This window comes from Pristis pectinata, chromosome 10 (assembly GCF_009764475.1).
Source record: "Pristis pectinata isolate sPriPec2 chromosome 10, sPriPec2.1.pri, whole genome shotgun sequence".
Taxonomy (NCBI): Eukaryota; Metazoa; Chordata; class Chondrichthyes; order Rhinopristiformes; family Pristidae; genus Pristis; species Pristis pectinata.
In genome coordinates this window covers 26,378,531-26,400,446 of record NC_067414.1, presented here as the reverse complement: position 1 = coordinate 26,400,446, position 21,916 = coordinate 26,378,531, and the positions used below count along the sequence as shown (strand labels likewise).

At 40.9% G+C, this 21,916-nt stretch overlaps 1 protein-coding gene across 6 annotated transcripts in view; it reads right to left on the bottom strand.

The window, feature by feature from the left end:
• Positions 1-21,916, bottom strand: part of bckdhb (branched chain keto acid dehydrogenase E1 subunit beta) — a 192,059-nt gene that overhangs the window by 48,360 nt on the left and 121,783 nt on the right. For all 6 annotated transcript variants that reach the window (XM_052024775.1, XM_052024776.1, XM_052024777.1 and 3 more), the window contains exon 9: positions 6,177-6,263. In XM_052024775.1, coding sequence (XP_051880735.1) covers positions 6,177-6,263 — 87 coding nt within the window. The remainder of the gene's footprint in view (positions 1-6,176; positions 6,264-21,916) is intronic.

The window sequence follows — 21,916 nt, the reverse complement described above, 5'->3', positions numbered from 1 at the left end:
TGCAGTCTTGTCACATCTAGATATGAATGGTGGTGGACGATTAATAAACTACCAAGAACAGGCAGCTCCAAGAACATCCTCATCATCAACAATGGCAGGGCCAGAAAGTGGTAAAGTCATAACCATAGAACAATACAGCACAATACAGGCCCTTCGGCCCACCATGTTGTGCCAACCTTCAAACCACACCTAAGACTATCTAACCCCTTCCTCCCAGATATCCCTCTATCTTAAATTCCTCCATATGCTTATCTAACAGTCTCTTGAACTTGACCAACGTATCAGCCCCCACTACCACCCCAGGCAGCGCATTCCATGCACCAACCACTCTCAGGGTGAAAAACCTCCCACTGACATCTCCCTTGAACTTCCCACCCATTACCTTAAAGCCATGACCTCTTGTATTGAGCATTGGTGCCCTGGAAAAGAGACGCTGGCTGTCCACTCTATCTATTCCTCTTAATATTTTGTATACCTCTATCATGTCTCCCCTCATCCTCCTTCTCTCCAATGAGTAAGGCCCTAGCTCCTTTAGTCTCTCCTCATAATCCATACTCTCTAATTCAGGCAGCATCCTGGTAAATCTCCTCTGCACCCTCTCCAACGCCTCCACATCCTTCCTATAATGAGGCAACCAGAGCTGGACACAGTACTCTAAGTGTGGTCTAACCAGAGTTTTGTAAAGCTGCATCATTATTTCGAGGCTCTTAAAATCGATCCCATGACTTATGAAAACTAACACTCCATAAGCTTTCTTAACTACCCTATCCACCTGTGAGGCAACTTTCAGTGATCTGTGGATATGAACCCCCAGATCCCTCTGCTCCTCCACACTGCCCAGAATCCTGCCATTTACCTTGTACTCCGCCTTGGAGTTTGTCCTTCCAAAGTGTACCACCTCACACTTCTCCGGGTTGAACTCCATCTGCCACTTCTCAGCCCAGCTCTGCATCCTATCAATATCCCTCTGTAAGCTTCGACAGTCCTCCACACTATCCACAACACCACTGACCTTTGTGTCATCTGCAAACTTGCTAACCCACCCTTCCACCCCCTCATCTAAGTCATTAATAAATATCACAAAAAGTAGAGGTCCCAGAACCGATCCCTGTGGGACACCACTAGTCACAGCCCTCCAATCCAAATGCACTCCCTCCACCACAACCCTCTGCTTTCTACAGGCAAGCCAATTCTGAATTCACACGGCCAAGCCTCCCTGGATCCCTTGGCCTCTGACCTTCTGAAGAAGCCTACCATGCAGAACCTTGTCAAATGCCTTATTAAAATCCATGTAGGCCACATCTACTGCACTATCCTCATTAATCTTCTTGGTCATCTCCTCAAAGAACCCTATCAGACTTGTGAGGCAAGATCTTCCCTTCACAAAGCCATGCTGGCTGTCCCTAATCAGTACATGATTCCCTAAATGCTCATAGATCCTATCTCTTAGAATCCTTTCTAGCAGCTTACCCACCACAGACATAAGGCTCACTGGTCTGTAATTCCCTGGACTATCCCTACTACCTTTTTTGAATAAGGGAACAACATTCGCCACCCTCCAATCCTCCGGTACCATCCCCGTGGACAACGAGGACTCAAAGATCCTAGCCAACAATTCAGCAATCTCCTCCCTCACCTCACGAAGCAGCCTGAGGAATATTCCGTCAGGCCCCAGGGACTTATCTGTCCTAATATTTTCTAACAGCTCCAACACATCCTCTCTCTTGACATCTACATACTCCAGAACATTACCCTTACCAACACTGTCCTCAGTGTCATCAAGACCCCTCTCCTTGGTGAATACTGAAGAGAAGTATTCATTGAGAACCTCACCCACTTCCACAGCTTCTAGGCACATCTTTCCACCTTTGTCTTCAATTGGACCTACCTTTACTCTAGCCATCCTTCTGCTCTTCACGTACGAGTAAAAAGCCTTGGGATTCTCCTTAACCCTACTCACCAAAGCCTTTTCATGTCCCCTTCTTGCTCTCCTCAGCCCCTTCTTAAGTTCCCTCCTTGCTACTCTATATTCCTCACGAGCCCTGTCTGATCCTTGCTGCTTACACCTTATGGATGCTGCCTTCTTCTTCCTAACTAGTTGCTCCACCTCTCTTGTCACCCATGGTTCCTTCACCCTGCCATTCCTTCTCTGCCTCACCTGGACAAATTTACCCCTAACATCCTGCAAGAGATCCCTGAACATCGACCACATCTCCACAGTACATTTCCCTTCAAAAATGTCATCCCAATTTACACTCTCAAGTTCTCGCCTTATAGCCTCATAATTCGCATTTCCCCAATTAAATATCTTCCCGTCCTCTTTGCTCCTATCCCCGTCCATGACAATGCTAAAGGATATTGAGCAGTGGTCGCTGTCCCCCAAATGCTCACCCACCGATAGATCTGTCACCTGACCTGGTTCATTACCTAAAACTAGATCTAATATGGCATCCCCTCTAGTCAGCCTGTCAACATACTGTGACAGGAATCCGTCCTGGACACACTTAACAAACTCTGCCCCATCTAAACCTTTGGCACTAAGCAGGTGTCAATCAATATTTGGGACAACATTCGCCAATAATAACTGATGTATTTGAGACTATATTCAGCTAGAAATGCCAAGTGGTTGATGCATCTCAACAAATACTCTGGTAGCAAAAGCAGATCAGCGATAGAGTACTCAGTGATTCGCCTCTGACAACACAAAGTCTTTCTATCTTATGCAAGACATGTCAGAAGTGTGATTGAATATTCAGCTCCAACAATACTCTAGATATTGACACCAGCCAGAACAAAGCAGCTCATGAGACTGATGTCCTATCCACAACACTGAACATTCATTCTCTCCACCACCAGATGCACAATGGATGTAATGTGTACCATTTACACAATGCACTGCAGCTACTTTCTCAAGAATATTCCATCACCACCACCCCAAACCCACAACCTGTACCAAGATGGTAAAAGGCTAGAGGTGCACTGGGAACAACACTATTTGCACGTTTGCCTCGATGTCGCACACCATCCTGACTAGGAAATATATCACTGCTCTCTCATCACCAATGGAACTAAATCAGAGAATTCCCTACCCAACAGCTCTGTGGGGACACCTCCATCAAAAGCACTGAAGCAGTTCAAGAAGGCCGCTCATCACCACCTTTTCAAGAGCACTGAGGGATGGGCAATAAATGGTGGCCTTGCTAGAGACATCCACATTCCAAAAATATGAATAAAGAAGAAAAAAAGTATCTCTCATGCTTCTGCTATCCAAACCACTAACCACAATCTTTGGAATGAAAGCCCCTCCCTAATAAAACTTTACACTTTTGACCAACTGCCTTACTAATATGCTGCTGCAATTATAATGCCTGTCATACTAAAAGAACAGGAACTGCTTCATAATACCCATCAAATGCAAAATTTCCAACCTTAAAATGTGTTCCATCTGTTTTTTTTTTCAAATCTCACATATAATATGTATATGGTTTAGTAGTCATATATATAAATGAGTTCTTCCCTTTCCCAGAAAACATTCAGTCAAACTACAATCTATTCTTCCCACATTTTCTCCCAAGAGGGAATTAGCTAAAAACTTTATAAATAGATAGCAGGCTTGTTGGCATACAAACATAGGTTAACCTTCCCATGGATCAGTAACTTCTGACAAGAGTGAGGCAAAATTGGCACCTCTTTTGTCAGCCCTCCCAATAAATTTGATACTTCAGGAATATTACAATCTCAGTTGTCAGATCCAATTTTCTCAGCTTTGAGGGAAAAAAGGGGCTACAATAAATATAGGTCAATGGATGGAAAATTCTCAATTATCTAATTAACTACATTAAAAAGTAAAAAGAAAACTTGTTTTTACTTCGCTCATGATCTCATAGTCAATAAGCATTATTGTAGTTGTGGTTATACAGAAAAATTTCACAAAAAAAATAAGATAAACGAACACTTTTTGTTATTAGTTACACTGGTTGAGGAATAATTGAGAAAACATCCCCTATAAGTACATGGGCGTGGATAGTTTTAGGATCAGACTTGATGGTCCCAGAATTAAATGCATAATGAATAACAGTAATCAGCATTACCAAGAAGAAACAAAATGAAGCAAAACTTCAGAATCAGTTTTGATCTAATATTTCTATCTATGCCAAAGATGACTGCCTGTGTGCAGTTCAAAAACAAGTACTTATGTGTTGGAATGTTACCATTGGTAGCAATTGGATTCAATCTACCAAAATGCATTCAAAACACACCTATTATTATAATAAAAATAGGACATCTATATCACCATCTTCAATGGATTTGAATTTGGGGGAAGGTCTGAATTAAAGCTTAAGCTTTGGAACAAAGTTCCAGACTTTTTAAGACAGATGCAATCAATAGGTATAAAGAGTTGTTTTATATTTATTAAATCAATGTCTTCTATTTATATCTGTGACTTACATTAAATTATTAATGGCATGGATGAATTTGTCAATACCAAAGAAAAAATACAAACTACTACTGTGCTATAATTCTCCTCTGTCTGACATTGGACTTGGCTAATAATGGCAAGCAAGTACAAAATAAATATCAGGTTCAATTCTTGCATATGCAATTAACTCCATGCACCCCAGCTTCACATTCAGAATCCAAAATAATGTAAGTATAGGGAAGGAGAACAACATTCAGAATGTGGCTTTCCATTATACAATTTAGACTTTTGAGAGTTTGCACTATTTCCTCAGCCCAATGATGACACATTAATATACAATAACTGGATTCCATGAAAGTTGTGTTCAAATCTAGGAGGCATATAAAACTTGATTTTCTAAAGAATTGTAAATTATCAAAGACTTACAACAATGCAAAAGCTCAAAATATGGTTGACTTTTACATACAGAATAATTATTTTTTCTCAACAAACTATCTTGGGTACTAGTCAGTATTAGTCCAGTAACGTAACCACTGTGATAGCATACACTAAAAATTAAATTATGTTATCTTTCTTATCTTCTTTGCGCAAAATGATCATTTCCACAAATGAAGATATTAACAATCATTGATGTCCTCATCAATGGAAACATGTTCAAGAGGAGATAGAAAGTAATATTTCTGATTACCGATGGATCTTACCTACACGCTTAGGTTAGAGAAGCTAGGGTCAGTTTCTTGGAGAAAAGAGGTGAAGGGGAGATTTGAAAGAGACATACAAGATTATGACAGATAAATAAAAGCTACTCCCATTAGCTGATGGTACAGGGAGTAGGAAATATAGATTCAAGGTTATGGGCAGCAGATATTGGTGGTGCGGAGTGCATGATGTGAAGAAAATCATTTTTTTGCCATAGTGGTAATGATCTGGACCTCTTATAAGGTTGGCCTAAGAAGATAAGATCAATAATTTAAAAAGCAAATCATATTGCCATTTGAGGGAAATCAACTTGCAGAGTTACGGAAATAGAGCAAGGGAATGGGACTTGCTGGTTTGCTCTACAGAGAATTGGCATGGAGTCATGAGATGAACACTTTCTTCTAAGCTGAAATGACCCATGACTTACCTTTCCCATTCCACAGGTTCAGATTCAACACCAGGTCGGAACTGTATAAGATCTGAATAATGTTTCTTCAGCATAATGCTGGGAAATCTCAACAAGATCAGACTCTGCTTCTAGACTCTGTACCTCTGAGAAGAGAATATTACACCAGGGCTAACCTGGGAGAAATAACAGCTTAAACATGGCATCTTAAGTAAAATGCTGACTAAATCAACACGGTCAGGGCACGATAGCATGGAAATGAAATGATAACAAGGAAATAAACGGCATTTGATCTGTTGGGGAAATTAGGCACTGGGAGAAAGATTTATTTGCCAAATATTTAGGTAAGTCCATGACATAATCTGAATGCCAAATGTACCTCAGTGTGCTAGCTGCGCTTGGAAACTTGACAAACCATTCACAAAAAAATATAACATATTACACCCTGCTGATACGATAATTCTGTGGTTTCCATTCAAACTGGTCTACTCACAGAATAAGATGAGAAAATAACATTATTCCAACATTTTGAAAAATGAAAATAGAAACTAAAACATGAATTTACAATATTCTCACACATTAAATAAAATTAAATCTGTTTCCAACATATACTGCTCTGCAATCAGTCACTAAATCAATATTTACACACACCTGAACTGTGGAACTGATCTCTGCAGCAAATCCTCCTGTTATTGGAGCTTCATGGCTAATAAGCAACCTTCCAGTTTTCACAACAGACTAAAATAGAAGGAAAAAAAAATTACTTGACACATAAATGCACAACCTGGAACATTATGGCATAAAGTGTAAGCAAATAATGGAATCTTGTCATTTCATAATGACAAAGAGTGACGCAAAATAGCAGAAAGAGACCTTGCAGAGAATTGGTATTGTGTTGCATCACATTGTGCCCACTACACAATTCAATTTCTCTTAAAAACAAACAGGGACATATAGAATCTGGTAGTTGTGAAGGTGTAATTCATGGTTTATGTTCCAGGCCCTCTGTCCGCTTGGCATATGAACATACAGAGGAAACCCAGACATAAACAATGGCTCCAAAAGCTAGCAAAGTATATTTGGATAAAATATAGGTAAAAGTATATATGCTTCTATAATTTTAACTGATGCTTCCATGATCAGTGCCATCCACCTGTGAGGTCAGATTCTGTGTGATTTAAAAGGTACTGGCTGGAGCAGGAGTCAGGCCGACACAGTGAACCAATTAGTTCCCCTTTAGTTGAGGGCGGTAAGTTCAAAGGAGATGTGCAGGGTAAGTTTTTTTGAACAGAAAGTGCTGGGTACCTGGAATGCACTGCCAGGGTTTTTAGTAGAGGTAAATAAAATACAGGCATTTAAAAGGTGTCCACCACCCCACAACTTCCAGCTACTGAAATGTAATCTTCAATATACCACCACCCAACACCACTACAACTCCCAATTTATGCTCCCGCAAACCAGGACTACCTCCCAGCAACTCCCCCAAAAACCCAAACTCCAGCCTGCAACCTCCACCTACACCCCAAAACCCAAATCAACTGACTTGCAACCCCCACCTCCTACCCAAAATTCTTATCAACTGCTCCATGATCACCAGCTACCCACCACCATCCTTGAAACCCTAATCAGCTTCTCCGCAACCTCATTATACCCAGCTAACTCCCATGACTGCCTACCAGTTCCCTTCGCAACTCCCAGTATTATTTCAAAACCCCGACTGACTACCTCACAAACCCACTCTATTCCCCTGCAGACCCCACCTACTACCGTGCACCCTCCAATCCATCAACCCACAAACCCCATCTACCATTCAGAACCCCAGCTCCCGAATAATCCTGAAACCACAAGCCACTGCACCGTTATCCCCAGCCCCCACCCACATCTGCCACCCAACAGCCTCCAGTTGAAAACCTAATTTAGCATTCTGCAACCCAGTCCACTACAGTGCATCTCCCACATTTCAATTACAACCACTGGCCATCAGCCTACAAGTGCCATTCAATAATCACAACTCCAACTACTGCCCTGCAACTCTGTCTACCATCCTACAACTCTCAGCCATCAATCACAGCTACCAGCTATAAGCCTGCAACTCCTGACTACCAATTATAACCCCCTTGTTACCCCTCCACAATCCCTGACCAAGAAATGTAATTCCCCAGTCACCGCCCTGCAACTCACAACCACCAATTGTAACCTCCAGCTGCCATCCTGTAATTCTCACCCTGCCCTGCAACCCCAACTCACTCATCCCATAATCTCCAACTACTGCTCTGCAACCTTAATATACTGCCTTTGATTTGATTATATTGTCTCTCAACCCCTGGCTACCAACAGCAACCCCAACTAATGCCCTGTAATTCTCATCTACCATCCTAAACCCCCCAATAACCAATCGCAGCCCATCTACTGCCCTGCAACTTCCAGCTACCACTGCAATCTCCAGATAGTGTCCCACAAATCCCTGGCTACCATCTCTCAATTCCAGGCAGCTGGACAAACCACAAATTTGATCACACTCCCCTAATGGTCCATGGCAGACCACTCTTTCTCCAACTCTCCAATATAACTTGCCCCAATGCATCATTAGGCCTTTCAATCGCCGACCTTCCCCTGTAGCTCCCATCCTGCCAATTTCTGCCTCCCATTTTCACATAGGCAAGTGACACCCTGGGTCTCCTGCACAAATGAATTTCTGAGCAACAGGCCGGGAACAAAATGTTCATTGGCCCATTGAGCAGCAACTGACTAACTCGCGCTTCTACTTTCTGGGCCCATTTCTTTTCTCAACACAATATTATTAAGGTTTAGCTTCTAAGCTCAGTCTTTTATCTTATCCCCAATCCAAGATAAAACCAGTGGAAATACTAATTTATCTTCAACATAGTTAAAGTACTCAACATAAATATCATCACCCCTCAATGCTAATCGTCTCTGTTTAACTGTAAAGTGTATCTCTCAGAATTTAAATATGGCAAAGACATTAAAGACCAGCTTCACAGTGCTAATCAAATACAGTGGTGCATATATTAATCTTTTAATCTGTTATGTGTAAGAAATCCACACTGGCTATTGTATACTTAAGGATATTTGATGGCATATTCCCTATTAAAAGTACAGTTTATTAACATAATAAACTTGACTCTCTCTTATACAGGAAAATATAAAATGTGTAACAATTCAAAATTCTATTGAAATGTTATAAGGTATGCATAAACTAGCATTGTCAAATTGTCTTGACTGTAACTAGTAGGTCCATAGAACGTTTCAGCTCACAAACAAGCTTTAAACGCATTCCATCATGAAGTTTTCCATCATAATGAGGAAGTGAAGGGTTAAGAATTGCAACCATACCTATAACTGGTAAACAAAGAATATATATATGCATTTATATTTCTCTAGCAAGGACTAGCAAGCTGCTGACCCACTAGTTAAGTTGGAACGTTAAGTATGTTAACTGCCATTGTTTTGGGTAATGAACCATTCCGTTACGTCAGACTGTGGCGATACTGGGTGTAATTAACATCGAGGTGGAGGCTTGGTCTAAACAATGAAGAGTGATACCTGCCTTTGAACGCCTTGATTATAACTCAATTATACTAAGACAAGAGGTGTGATAGTTGTCTCGGGATCTCTATAGCTTGACCGAAACTCGCGGTGCTGTATGCATGGGATGTGCGTGACAACTCCTGTATAAATGTTTGTCTGCCCTTTGTGCGGGGAGAACTCGGGAAGCGACTCTTAGTGAGTGCTGAAGAGAACTCTCCTAGCAGTGCACTGCTAATAAAGGTACTTGTTCGAATCGACCTCGAGGCACTGTGTTACTTACAGCGGACAGAAGGGGAAAATTAATTTCGGGACGACAATAAGACCCACCCAAGTTATTTGTACTCTTAATCATTATCTGCGCTTTTTAATGGTATAATAGTTTTAAAAATAACTATTTAATTTGCTTATAAAATGAGTTATGCTTCACAACTGGTTTAATGGAAAAGAATTCCACTTCTAACTGCCTTTTATGTAATGATTTTCTTTTTCTCCAACTGCTTCAGTATTTTGTCTGAGTTTCTATAATTTGTGCCTTTGGATTATAGTCAAACAGTGGAAGCAATTGATATTTACCTTGTAAAAAGTTCAAAAGGTTTGAGAGTAATAGAAATGTGGAGAAAAAGTGCAATACCAGAAGATTAGAAAACCATGGCATTACATTAAAAAAAGGATTCATAGCTGCTGTCCCTTTAATACTTGGTTCATTTTTCTCATCTGTAGCCACAAATGTTGCAGCTTTTGACTTCTTTTTACATCTCATGTTCAACAGAAATGTAAAAGAATCACTTCTCTTAAAAGGAGCTTGAAAGGTACCTTCCCAAAAGAAAATGAAACTTGTTATTAATATATGTTTCAAGTTACCTTCTCAAATGACAGTGGAAAAGTATTTACAATACATGATATTTAGCTTAATTTCATTGGATCATTTGGATTCTACTCAGATGTCACTTGGATGCAGACATATAGTCATTAGGTTCAGAGAAATTATAGCTATCCAAGCATCTATTCTTTTGAGATTTCAGTTCAGTTTCCATACAATATTGCCTCGGTATTGATGTCTGCAAAATCTGAACTCATGCATTGTGTGATCACATAAAATGAAAGAAAAAAGTGATTTATTGGTAATCAAGATTTATTGCATTACATCTAACAGACCAATATATTTGTAACAGTATCTATCAAATAAAAGGGAGGGAGCAATGCATTCCAAAGCACTTCAAGCTGGAAGACTCTTAAATGCTACCTCTTCTTTCATTTCATACATCGTGCAACAATTAAAGCAACATCATTTACATTTACATGGAGCAAAAATATTTGATAGAGCTTTGCCAAACAAAAATTGACACTGAAAAGATGTTAGGGCAGATGAAATAGGTAAGTGTTCTTGAAGGAGGAAAGACTGGAGAAATGGAGAAGGTTAGAGAGGGAACTCCAAGGCTTATCATCTTCACACTTTAATGCATTCATTATCAAGGAGAAGGACAAGGAGGATAGTGAGAGCAATGTGGCCATGCTAATGTGCTAGGGCATTTTGAGATCAAGGAGGATATCCCAGTTTATTGAAAGAGGCAAGAGAGAAGATTGCTGGGGCCATGATGAAGATCTTTGCAACCTCACTGGTGACAGGCAAGGGCCCAGAGGACTGGAGAGTAGCCAATGCTGTTCCTTTGTTCAAGAAGGGAAATGGGGATAATCCAGGAAATTAGAGGCTGGTGAGCCTCACATCAGTGGTAGGGAAGCTTTGGAGAGGATTCTTAGGGATAGGATTTACATACATTTGGAAAAACATGGCCTGATTAGGGACAGTCAGTATGGCTTTGTGCGGAGCTGGTCACATCTTACAAACTTGATTGAGTTTCTTGAGGAGGTGACAAAGGTGATTAATGAGGGAGGGCAGTGGATGCTGTCTACATGGACAAGGTCCCTCGTGGTAGGCTGATCCAGAAGGTTAAGATGCATGGGATCCATGGGGATTTGGTAGTTTGGATTCAGAATTGGCTTGCCCATGGAAGACAAAGGGTAGTAGTGGAAGGGTATTATTCCAGCTGGAGGCCCATGACTAGTGGTGTACAGCAGGGATTGGTGCTGGGACCTCTGCTGTTTGTGATATATATTAATGACGTGGATGAAAATGTATATGGGTGGGTTAGTAAGTTTGTCTATGACACAAATATTGGTGGAGTTGTGGACCAGTGTAGAAGGCTATTAGAGGATACAGCAGGATATAGATGAGTTACAGATATAGGCAACAAAATGGCAGATATAGATTAATATGAGCAAGTGTGAGGTGTTGTACTTTGGGAGGTCAAATGTAAGGGGAAAGTATACAGTTATGAGCAGAATCCTTAACAGCAGTGACGTACAGAGGGATCTTGGGGTCCAAGTCCACAGCTCACTGAAAGTGGCCACACAAGTAGATAGGGTGCAAAAAAGGCATATGACATGCTTGCCTTCATTGGTTGGAGCAATGAGTATAAGAATAAGTCATGAGGCAACTATATAAAACTTTGCTTAGGCCATACTTGGAGTACCATGTGCAATTCTGGTAGTTCCATTTCAGGAAGGATGTGGAGGCTTTGGAAAGATTAAGTGCTGCTGGAAGATCATCAACCATGTGAAAGAAACACTTTGGTCTGCCCAAAATTTGTTGGTCTTCCAGCACAATGAGATGTCCATAAGTGAATGCTGCCGACTGGCACATTCTAGGCTGCGTGCTAGGGAATGCACTGAAGATTGGGTGCAGCCAATGCAAAGGCCTAAGTGGGAAAGGACTGCAGTCTAAGGTCCTTCCATATGTCCCGTTCGGCATGTCCCCATTGATCCTCACCAATTATTATAGATGCACTATTAAAAGCATCCTATCTGGATGCATCACAGATAACTGCTCTGCCCAAGACGACAAGAAACTGCAGAGTTGTGGACTGGAAAACCAGCCTCCCCTCATGGACTCTGTCTACACTCCTCGCTGCCTCAGTAAAGCAGCCAGCATAATCAAAGACACCTCTCGCCCTGGACATTCTCTCTTCTCCCCTTTCCATCGGGCAGAAGATACAAAAGCCCGAAAGCACATACCACCAGGCTCAAGGACAGTTTCCATCATGTTGTTATAAGACGATTGAACGGACCTCTTGTAGGATAAGATGGAGTCTTGACCTCACAATCTATGTCATCATGGCATTGCACCTTATTGTCTGCCTGTACTGCATTTTCTATGTAACACTATATTCTTCATTCTGTTATTGCTTTTCCCTTGTACATTTCCTCGATGTATTGATGTAATGAAATGATCTGTATGGATGGCATGCAAATCAAAGTTATTCCACTGTACCTCAGTACATGCGACAATAATAAACTAATTTACCAAATTTTCTGCCACTAGACATTGAGGGGCTAAGCCCTGTGTAAAAGCGTGTCAAACGCTACAAGCTCTGTATCGCCCAAAGGGGCCACATGGGTGGCAATGGTGCTCTGTGTACAGAACGTGCTCACACTACAAATGTATAGAACTGATGACACTGTGAATGCATAGACTGAATGACACTATGAATGTAAAGAAAGCCATGCACTGTTTTTTGTATTCTTTGTATACATTTTTATGAATGAAGTTTATTTTGAAAATAAGAAACATAGTTGACATTACTGAAATCAAGGGAAGTTGTGGAGGTGAAGGAGACGGTCTCAGTGATGGTGTAATGTGGTCTACAGTTCTTCTTGGAGTCAAATATGACATCAAAGCTGCACAAATCTGGCTCAGTTTCAGATAGTTGCCAAGGAGAGAAATGGAATTGGTGGATAGGAAGTTTGGCCAACTTAGCTGTGTGAGTGCAATCAGAGCCTCGATATTGGGGATGTTGGTCTTGGAGAGGACACTGACATTGGTTCATTTGCTTTTCCAGTGAATACAGGGGATTTTGCAGACACAGCTTTGATGATTTTCTGTCAGTGCCTTGAGATGGCTGCCATAGGGAGTCCAGGTCTCAGAAGCATACAGGAGGCCAGATATCACTGCTGCTCAGTAGATCATTAGGTCATGCCACTTCAGAGATCTTGAACTTCAAATACCATTTTCCTCTCCTGACCAAAGGCCATGCTGGCACAACAAAGGCAGTGGTGAATTTCATCACTCAGAGGTGGCTCCCAAGATATAGGAAGTGGTCTGTATTTTCCAAGGTCTTGCCGTATATCTTTATTGTCGGAGGCCAGTGTAACTACAGAGAATGTCCCTGTCATCCATTAGAGGGAAAGTCATCCCTAGGATCCTGTACAACTGTCTCCTTCGAGGTACTCCCTGAATCATAGTATAGATTCCTATTATTCAGAGGTATGGTGGAAGTGATTCCAGAAAGATGTAGGGAACAGCTACTATATGGCTTTTTCAATCTCACCTAAGCCTATCACTTCATCAAACAGGAGAAACTGTGGAAAATCTCCTCAAATTTGGCTCCCCACAGAAATTCATCTCCATCTGATGTTTGCTCCATGACTGCATGCAAGCCTTGATATTGACTAAAGGGTCTAAAACAGAATCATACTCAGTGAGGACTGGTGTCAAACAAAGCTGTGTCATTGCCTCAACACTTTCCTCAGACTTCCTTGCTATAATGTTCCGTTTTACTTCAATAAAGTTCCTGCAGGAGTGGAACTAATCTTCAGAAGGAATGGGGAATTGTTCCACATGGTGTCTACAGTCCAGAATCAATATTACCCAGTAGACGATGGTCGTGTTTGTGCATGCTCCAAGGCTGAGCTCCAAGCCACCATTGATACTTTCATTGCAGCATATGAGAGAATGGTCCTTACACTTAACATCTGAAAGACAAAGGTCCTATAAACTGCTCCTAAGGCAAGTAAGACATACGCCTTCGGTACCACCCTATCCACTCGTGTTGCCACTTTCAAGAGCTATGGATTTGCACCCCAAGATGCTTCTGTACATTAATGCTCCTAAGGGTCCTGCCATTCATTGTATACTTTCCACTTGCATTTGACCTCCCAAAATGCAACAGCTCACACCTGTCTGGATTAATTTCTCTACCCAACTTTCCCACTGATCTATATTCTGCTGCCTTCTTTGACAACCTTCCTTGTTATCCACAACTCCACCAATTTTCATGCAAACTTACTCATCATTCAAGATTTATACCACAGAGGTTCCAACGCTGATCCTTTTGGAACACAAATGGTCCGAGATCTCCAGTCAGAAAAAACAGCACCCTCTGCCTTCTATAACCAAGCCAATTTTGGATCCCTTTTACCAACTCACCATGGATCCCTGGTGATCTAATCTTCCAGACCAGCCTACCATGAGGGACCTTGTCAAATGTTTCACTGAAGTCCATGCAGACAACACCCACTGCCCTACCCTCATTAATCATCTTCATCACTTCCTCAAAAAACTCCATCAAATTTGTGAGACAGAATCTCCTCCATATGCTAATAAGTCCATGCTTTTCCAAGTTCAAATAAATCTTGTCCCCAAGAACCTTCTCCAATAACTACCCTACTTCTGATGTAAGGCTCACTGGCCTATAATTTCCTGGTTTGTCTCTATTGCCCTTCTTAACCAAAGGAAAAACACTGGCTATTTTCCAGTCTTCTGACACCTCACAAGTAGCTAAAGAGGATAAAAAGATCTCTGTCAAGGCCCCAACAATCTCATTCCTTGCTTCCCTTAGTATCCTGGCATAGATCCCATCAGGCCCTGGGGACTTATCAACCTTAATGTTTTTCAAGACGCCCAACACCTCCCCCTTCTTATTATCAACAAACTCCTCCCCAATCTTAACATCATCCATGTCCTTCTCCTTGCTGAATACTGAGGCAGAATACTCATTAAGGACCTCGCCCACTTCCTCTGGCTTCACACACAAGTTCCTTCCTTTGCCCTTGAGTGGACCTACCCTTTACCTAGCCACCCTTTTGCTCCTATTATATGTATAAAATACCTTGGGAATCTTCTTAATACCACTTACCAAAGACACTTCATGGGCCCTTCCAGTCCTAATTTCTTGTTTAAGTTCTCCCCATTTCATTTATATTCCTCAAGAGCCTTGCCTGATTTCAGCTGCCCCACAGTAGTATAGGGGGCAGGCGCGGTAGTGTAGCGGTTAGCGTAATGCTATTACAGCGCCAGCGACGTGGGTTCAATTCCGACCGCTGTAAGGAGTTTGTACATTCTCCTCATGTGTCTGCCTGCGTTTCCTCCAGGTGCTCTAGTTTCCTCCCACATTCCAAAGACGTACAGGTTAGGAAGTTGTGAGCATGCTATGTTGGCGCTGGAAGTGTGGTAACACTTGTGGGCTGCTACCACCACATTCTCCACAAAAGATGCATTTTACTGTGTTTCGATGTACATGTGACTAATAAAGATATCTTATCTTAAAACTTACATATGCTTCCTTTTTCTTAATGACTAAACTTACAATATTTCTTGGCATCTTTGCAGTCCCTCACTCCCATGATAAAATAGAGCTAATGCCAGTGCTTGGACCACGGCTGATGCCATGAGCTTATCTATCTGATAAAACAGAGTGTTCTTATGACAAGGCCATATTCCATGGATTTTTTGTACAGAAGGACTCTGCAAGTATTGACTTTTCCTACTCCTTCCTTATCAGAGGGTTACGTCCCTTCCTACTCTGGTGTTGAAGTTGCCCAGGAGGATCAGCTTGTCCCCCATTGGGACGAGGTTCAGGGTATATTTTTTAAGGTTGAAGTAGAAGTCCTCCTTGACCTCAGCTGAAGCTTCAAGGGTTGGAGCACAAGTACTGAAGACCATAGCATGTCGGTTCTCTGTCAGAGGGAACTGAAGGGTCGAAAAGTCATTCCCTGTATCTGCAGGGTCAGTTGCTGAGACATTGGACTTGTTCAGTCTTGATGGCAAAGTTCACTCCATGAAGACAATGTTTTTTTTTCTGGTTTACCCCTTCAAAAGAAGGTGTAACCACTGCCTTGTTTTTTTTTTAAGTGGCCATTTCAAGCTCATTGTGTCTTACTCAGTGACATCGATATCAAAATGCCTGGGTTTCTGAGTTAGGATAGTGGAGTGGTGTTCAGAACTGCCACTGTTGGAATTGTCCCTGAGGGCCCTGCCTATCATTCAGGTCTTGATCCAGTAACAAAGGGGTTTGAGAGGGCTGGAAACCAGGTCCTGCTGCATGACATTAATGCTCATACATTAATAGGCTCAGGCACAGGAGCCTTTGCCCATTACCTCCTTCCTGGCTTCTCAACCCTTCCTTACCCATTCTCCCACCTACACTCTGGATACCAGCTCCCAAATACAGGCACATAACAAGCCTCATTTCTGGCTCCTAACTACATCCCTGGATCTGGCAGCACACCCAACCACACTCCCAGTCAGCAGCTCTACCCACACATAACTACAGGGGTGGAGCCAGGCTTCAGAACACAACTGGTGTGCAGCCAGAGTTGGGGACTGGAATGCAGTCGGATGTGGGGGTGGAGCTGAGGATCAGTCTGATCAGCTGACTGGATAGAGCCGAGAACCGGCATGGTCAGGAGGAGTACAGGCAGAGGCGGGGACCTGTATGGTTAGATATGAGGCAGTGCAGAGGGACTGGCATAATTAGATATCCAGGTGGAGCCGGGAACCAGAACATAGTTAGGTCTGTTGACCAAAGCTTAGGTGGGAGTTAAATACAGGCCAGCCTCGCGTTACAACCGTTTAGGTAATGGCAATTCATCCTTATGGAATTCACAAATCACTACCCAAAAATCTGAGAGACAGACTAAAATTTACTCACATGAAATTTGTGTGTCAATGTTCATTTTTTGGCACACACACCAATGATGTGGTTTCAGGTTATGAAAAATCGCCACACGGACAGTTTTCTGGGAACGCAACCGACCCCCCACCCACCCACCTTCCCACATAATGCCGGTAAACAAGTGGTAAATTATTAGTGGGTAAAGAATAAGATGAAACTTAAGTAAATAACTAGTCTGGAGCCAATAGTGTCATGAGCATAAAAATTAAAGCAATTTCAGCTTGTTATGATTCTGTGATTTCTAGCAAAATTCTAAATTAACACAAAACAGATTCAGCAACACATAATTAGAGGTAAATAAACAAAGAAAAGCTTATTGAAAGGATGAATATGCAACTCAAAATTCAATTTCAGGACTTCTCAATAATAGAAACCTTCACCATACACATGTATTTTCAACCCCATTGAAAAAATAATCAGAATTTGAATGTTAAATGTGCATGGATCAATGGTGTCTGAATTATGGGAACTGACTAGGTAGCTCTGTTTTTGGGAGTTTCTCCATTTTTATAAAAATCACCAAAGCACTCAAAACGATCAGCAAACCTTTTCCCATAACTAGAACAAATATCCATTCCAATATTGTAACAGGCATTTTTTAAAAACACAAAGATACGACTTCAAAATACCATTTTCAACTTTGTTAATTTCCCTTTCTCCCACAGTTTCGCTGCCTGCTCTTGCAGTTTAGCTGCAAAAATTCTCCAGTATTATCTGCGCATTACCAGAAATTAAGAACAGATGTAGTAGAAAGAAAACACAGATGGGGAGAAAAGATAAAATTTATTTTAAATGAATATGGCAAGAAAAAGCAGGAAATAATGGAATATGAAAAACCAGTATATAGGCAAGACATGAATTTAGGGAAATGGACTAGTAAAAAAAAAGAAACCCAAGTATCCAAGACACAGAAGAAAGCAAAATTCACTAATGCAAGGTATAAAGTTATAGAGCCCCATCTGGCATTTAGTAAACTATATGGATTAAATTTAGATTTAGTCATTTGGAAATAAAAGGCAACAAATCACTTCTCTCAACTACATAACTAAAATTTATTATTTCATCTTACATGTAATCCACTGGATGCTTTAGAAAAAGACCATTTTTCCCTCAGCATATACAAAAGCAACAAAATAAGTAATTTTATTATTACCCCATGGAACTTTCAACACACTTATCCCAACAGTACAATCTGAACAGCTGAAGTCAACAAAAAATAAACTAATAACATACTTAATAATTTATTCCAGCAGAACAATTGCTGAACCAGTGTTACTTAACTGTTTCACATTATCTGTTTGCGTAAGTGGAAAGTGTTGCTATAAAATTTGTATTGCTGTGTTTCCATGACCTATCCCAAGAGTCCATGGAAGATGTACATTGCTACCTGATGAAACAGCAGTTCTTGCTTGAATGACTAAATATTGGGAAAGGACGGGACTGAAGGCATTAACAGGTATGGTAATTATCCAATCAACTAAATTTAATTGGAATCTTTTGTTTGCTTCTAAGATTCTAAACCTGTGCAAATCATTGCTATCCACGAATTTATACAAATTTCAAGCAACACTTTTCTCCAAATGATTAACGTTAAACAGCAATGAAATCAACAGCAATCCCTCCAAAACTCCATCTGCCTCCATGCAATAACACCAAAGATTTGTCCACGAGAATGCAACTAAAGAGACAGAAGTAGTTAACCAGTTCTGAAGCATTAGAACTTCTCAATTTTTAACCTTCATAACATTAGCTGCACACTGCAACAAATTCACTGAAGCAGAATTGTTTATTCAATTCAGAATTAACCCACAAATCCCACAAAATACTTGACTATAAATTGTAAATTGAACTCAACGAAACTGAAATCATGGCATATTCAAATGCTGTAACAAATTTAAGGCAAAATATAACCCTATATAGTCCAATTAAAAGTTTAATATTTTTATCATTCATATCAAAACTTTTCTCATTTTGTTAAACAAAACTTATTTATTTCCTTTTCCTGACTAAATTAGTAATAAACTATCTAAAAAGCATTGTTTTAAACTCTTAAGAATTGCAAAATTGCCCAATCAAATGTTCCATTATAATTCATTGTTCAGGCTTGTACATTATAAGGAATTCTGAACTGAAAAATTAAAGAGGAAATAAAGGTTTTAATTAACCAACTAATCCCAGCCATCAGCTTGTCTCATTTGGTAGCAGTCTTACTTGAGGCTTTAGATCATAATTTCAGCTACCAATTTCCTTCAGATATTCCAATTTCTAATTATTCATTCATTATATGGCCATTGTAGGATTTGGCTATCACAAAATTGTTGTCATATCTGCTCACCTAGCATTTGGAAAACTTACAAAATTATCTAATTGAAACATTTTAGATGTTTGTTAATTAATTTTCTTTAAATATTTATCAAATAAATATCTTTGCTATCGTTATGGATGACAATAACAGGCTGTAACACACCTGACGAAATAAGACTGCCCCACCCTCTTAGGTGGATTTAAGTGATCACAAGGCATCAAAAAAAAAGCAAGGAAGCTTCTAAAATCTACAAAAATATATTTATCAATGTTTTCAAAATAAGTTATCTTTCTCCTCAGTATTCACCAAGGAGAGGGGCCTCGATGATGCTGAGGACAGTGTTGGTAAGGTTAATGTTCTGGAGCATGTAGATATCAAGAGAGAGGATGTGTTGGAGCTGTTAGAAAACATTAAGACAGATAAGTCCCCGGGGCCTGACAGAATATTCTCCAGGCTGCTCCACGAGGTGAGGGAGGAGATTGCTGAACCATTGGCTAGGATCTTTAAGTCCTCATTGTCCACGAGAATGGTACCGGAGGATTGGAGGGTGGCAAATGTTGTCCCCTTATTCTAAAAAGGAAGTAGGGATAGTCCAGGGAATTATAGACCAGTGAGCCTTACGTCTGTGGTGGGCAAGCTGTTGGAAAGGATTCTTAGAGATAGGATCTATAGGCATTTAGAGAATCATGGTCTGATCAGGGACAGCCAGCATGGCTTTGTGAAGGGAAGATCATGTCTCGCAAGCCTGATAGTGTTCTTTAAAGACGTGATCAGACAGATTGATGAGGGTAGTGCAGTAGATGGGGTCTACATGGATTTTGGTAAGGTATTTGACGAGGTTCCACATGGTAGGCTTCTTCAGAAGGTCAGAGGGCATGGGATCAAGGGAGGCTTGGCCGTGTGGATTCAGAATTGGCTTGCCAGTAGAAAGCAGAGGGTTGTGGTGGAGGGAGTGCATTCAGATTGGAGGGCTGTGACTGGTGGTGTCCCACAAGGATCGGTTCTGGGACCTCTACTTTTCGTGATATTTATTAATGACGGATGAGGGGGTAGAAGGGTGGGTTGGCAATTTTGCAGACGACACAAAGGTTGGTAGTGTTGTGGATAGTATGGAGGACTGTCGAAGATTGCAGAGGGACATTGATAGGATGCAGAGCTGGGCTGGCAAGTGGCAGATGGACTTCAATCCAGAAAAGTGTGAGGTGGTACGCTTTGGAAGAACAAACTTCAAGGCAAAGTTAATGGCAGGATTCTGGGTAGTGTGGAGGAGCAGAGGGATCTGGCAGTTCATATCCACATTTCCCTGAAAGTTGCCTCACAGGTGGATAGGGTAGTTAAGAAAGCTTATGGGATGTTAGCATTCATAAGTCGTGGGATCGAGTTTAAGAGCCGCGAGGTAATGATGCAGCTCTACAAAACTCTGGTTAGACCACACTTAGAGTACTGTGTCCAGTTCTGGTCGCCTCATTATAGGAAGGATGTGGAAGCGTTGGAAAGGGTACAGAGGAGATTTACCAGGATGCTGCCTGGTTTAGGGAGTATGTATTATGAGGAGAGACTAAGGGAGCTAGGGCTTTACTCTTTGGAGAGAAGGAGGATGAGAGGAGACATGATAGAGGTATACAAAATATTAAGTGGAATAGATAGACAGCCAGCGCCTCTTTCCCAGGGCACCAATGCTCAATACAAGAGGGCATGGCTTTAAAGTAATGGGTGGGAAGTTCAAGGGAGATATCAGAGGGAGGTTTTTTACCCAGAGAGTGGTTGGGGCATGAAGTGCACTGCCTGGGGCAGTGGCAGAGGCAGGTACATTGGTCAAATTCAAGAGATTGCTAGATAAGCATATGGAGGAATTTAAAATAGAGAGATATGTGGGAGGAAGGGGTTAGATAGACTTATGCGAGGTTTAAAGGTCGGCACAACATTGTGGGCCAAAGGGCCTGTATTGTACTGTACTGTTCTATGATCCTAGATTAATTGTTGTTTATGAAATGTGCACAGATAGGCTTTTGCATCTCCTAATATTACAATATTTCATGCCCTCTTTAGACTGCACAAAATGTATCACTTAATATTTTGTTGGTATATGTCATCATTTTTATATATTCTTACTTTCTCATGCCAGGACATAGTCACTTTTTTGATTCAAAGTTTGCTGTCACAGCATCACTCAGACATGCTAATTCACAAATATCAAGTTGAACTGCTAGTCCAAATCAATTCAAATCACAACTAAATATCCTTAGAATTGCCACAAAATAAATCTTGACTAAATAATGAATACTTTTAATTAAGTATTTAATAAGTTCAAGTTGATTAAAAGGAAATTAAGATATCCATTTATTAGTGCATTTAGAACTAAAAGATAACTTCAATATTTATAAGCATTGAGCAAAATAAAAATGAGGAAGGCTCAACCTTTTGGAACCTTACAGGTTCCTCCAGCTGCAATATAGCATTAAACTGCCTCTTGGAATTAATCCAGTGGCTTGCCTTCACATGTTGCCAAGATGAGCATTTCAGATATCAATCACATTTTGAAGTGCTAACCAACATTTGTGATGCATGGTCATCAACCTTAACTCTTTCTCTCTCGACAAACGCTGCCTGACCTGCAACACCATGAAGCAATATCTCTTCTCATTCTATCACTTTCCCTGCACCTTATTGACATTATTGGCCACGTTTCCTTAACATTTTTATTTTCCAGCTCAATTTATGATGCCAAGGATGAGGGTTAGAGGAAT